This window comes from Telopea speciosissima, chromosome 2, assembly GCF_018873765.1.
Source record: "Telopea speciosissima isolate NSW1024214 ecotype Mountain lineage chromosome 2, Tspe_v1, whole genome shotgun sequence".
In the NCBI taxonomy this organism is placed as follows: domain Eukaryota; kingdom Viridiplantae; phylum Streptophyta; class Magnoliopsida; order Proteales; family Proteaceae; genus Telopea; species Telopea speciosissima.
In genome coordinates this window covers 76,925,380-76,926,980 of record NC_057917.1, presented here as the reverse complement: position 1 = coordinate 76,926,980, position 1,601 = coordinate 76,925,380, and the positions used below count along the sequence as shown (strand labels likewise).

At 37.5% G+C, this 1,601-nt stretch overlaps 1 protein-coding gene across 1 annotated transcript; it reads right to left on the bottom strand.

The window, feature by feature from the left end:
- Nucleotides 1-748: 748 nt before the first annotated feature.
- Nucleotides 749-1,601, bottom strand: LOC122652810 (heme-binding protein 2). Its single transcript, XM_043846674.1, has 2 exons — nt 1,360-1,601; nt 749-1,192 (listed from the first exon to the last, which is right to left on the bottom strand). The coding sequence occupies exons 1-2, from the start codon at nt 1,578-1,580 to the stop codon at nt 769-771; spliced, it is 645 nt and encodes a 214-aa protein (XP_043702609.1). The 5' UTR covers nt 1,581-1,601; the 3' UTR covers nt 749-768.

Genomic DNA, 1,601 nt, shown 5'->3' with positions numbered 1-1,601 from the left:
TCCAGCTGATTAGCAGTGTTGAATTATGATTGCCATCAACAATCAACTTTTCAGACTAAAAGTTATTCTTGTAGTTTAACACCCCCCCTCCCAAGATAAAGTTTGGAGATAATACTGAAGTACACAATTCAGGGGATTACTGCCAAAGAATTGTGTGTTGATGAACCCAATGGCTTGTATCAACAAGATATTCTAAACCTTGATTGTTTCATTTCAGTAGCCATACTGAAGATTTATTTACATCACTACTGGAGTACTAGATTGTTGTCTGTTAATCTTTGATTGGGAATCTTGGATGGTTTTCTTTAATTTAATGTTATCTATTTTTAGAACATGTTTAGTTGAAAGGAAACTTAATAAACATTACTTTGTTGTGCATATAAGTGTCTCTCCCCATCCTGGAATATAAGTGGCTGTTTATAAGACCAGAAGCTAGGTATTATAAAGGAGAAGATGTTTCTGTACAGTTCAATGCAACCATTGAAATGTTGCTCACTCGTGATAAGACTGAATTTAAACGTTTCAGACAACTCGAAGTTAACTCTTAAGGTACAAATAACAGATTCAGAATTATATATAAAGTACTACCCCTTCTATGGTTTCCAACTTTCCACATAATAAAAAACTTATACTCTACCTAATGCTCAACATGAAAGCCAGTGATAAAATTAAGCTGAGATAGAATAAACACAGTAGCAGCAGCAAGATTCCCTCTACTGTTTTCTCATGACTCTTAAAGTTCTCTTATGTCAAAATCTATCTTTTAAATCAAGCATCATTTATATCAAACATCATCCATATCTCATTCACCCTCTTCTCATATTCAAATGGTGAGTTATACTGTGCAACAGTGTAAACCGATGTCGGATCAGCAGCCCGGCCTTTATCGACGGCAGCTGACCAGTTAGAACCAGCCAGACTCTCATGCAAGGCTGCTGCTTCTTCTCCAAGTTCATCATCAGACACAAATCCACTGAATTGTCTTACTGCTGCATACACAGAACCCCATTTTTGTACATGAAGTCCTTGTGCTGGAGGTGGGTCAGCTTGATTCTCTATAGGGAGATAAAAGCTAACCGTGAATGATGATGCACAGAAGGGTCCATCACTGGGGGAGACTTGGGTGATCACAGGAGCAGTCATCTCTATCTTCTCTTTGTAAGTGTTCTTCCCTTGAATGTAATCAAATAGCCTGCAACAGCAAAAATGCGTTTTGATTATCATTTACTAGGGTTTTATTTTGTTGTGCTTAAGATTTTGCATCATCTCTGTATTACCCACTCAAAGTTCAATTTCAATAACTGTATAAAAAGGGGGGAAAAAAAACATAATTAGGAATAGAAATGAATGAAATCTTACTGTAGAAAGCCTGATCTCGTCGCTTCAACGAAGGAAATATCTTGAATCGGAGAAGTTGATGTCCACATCGTCGAATTATAACGGCGGATTTCAAAACCATTACCGACATGAATTACATCAAAGCTTGGACACTCGATACGGCTACACGAAGGAGGAACGATTCCGAAACTCATGGATAGGAGTCCAATAAGAACTGAGAGTTTGAGTAGATTAGAAGCCATGGTGAGATCGTTTCGGGAAAT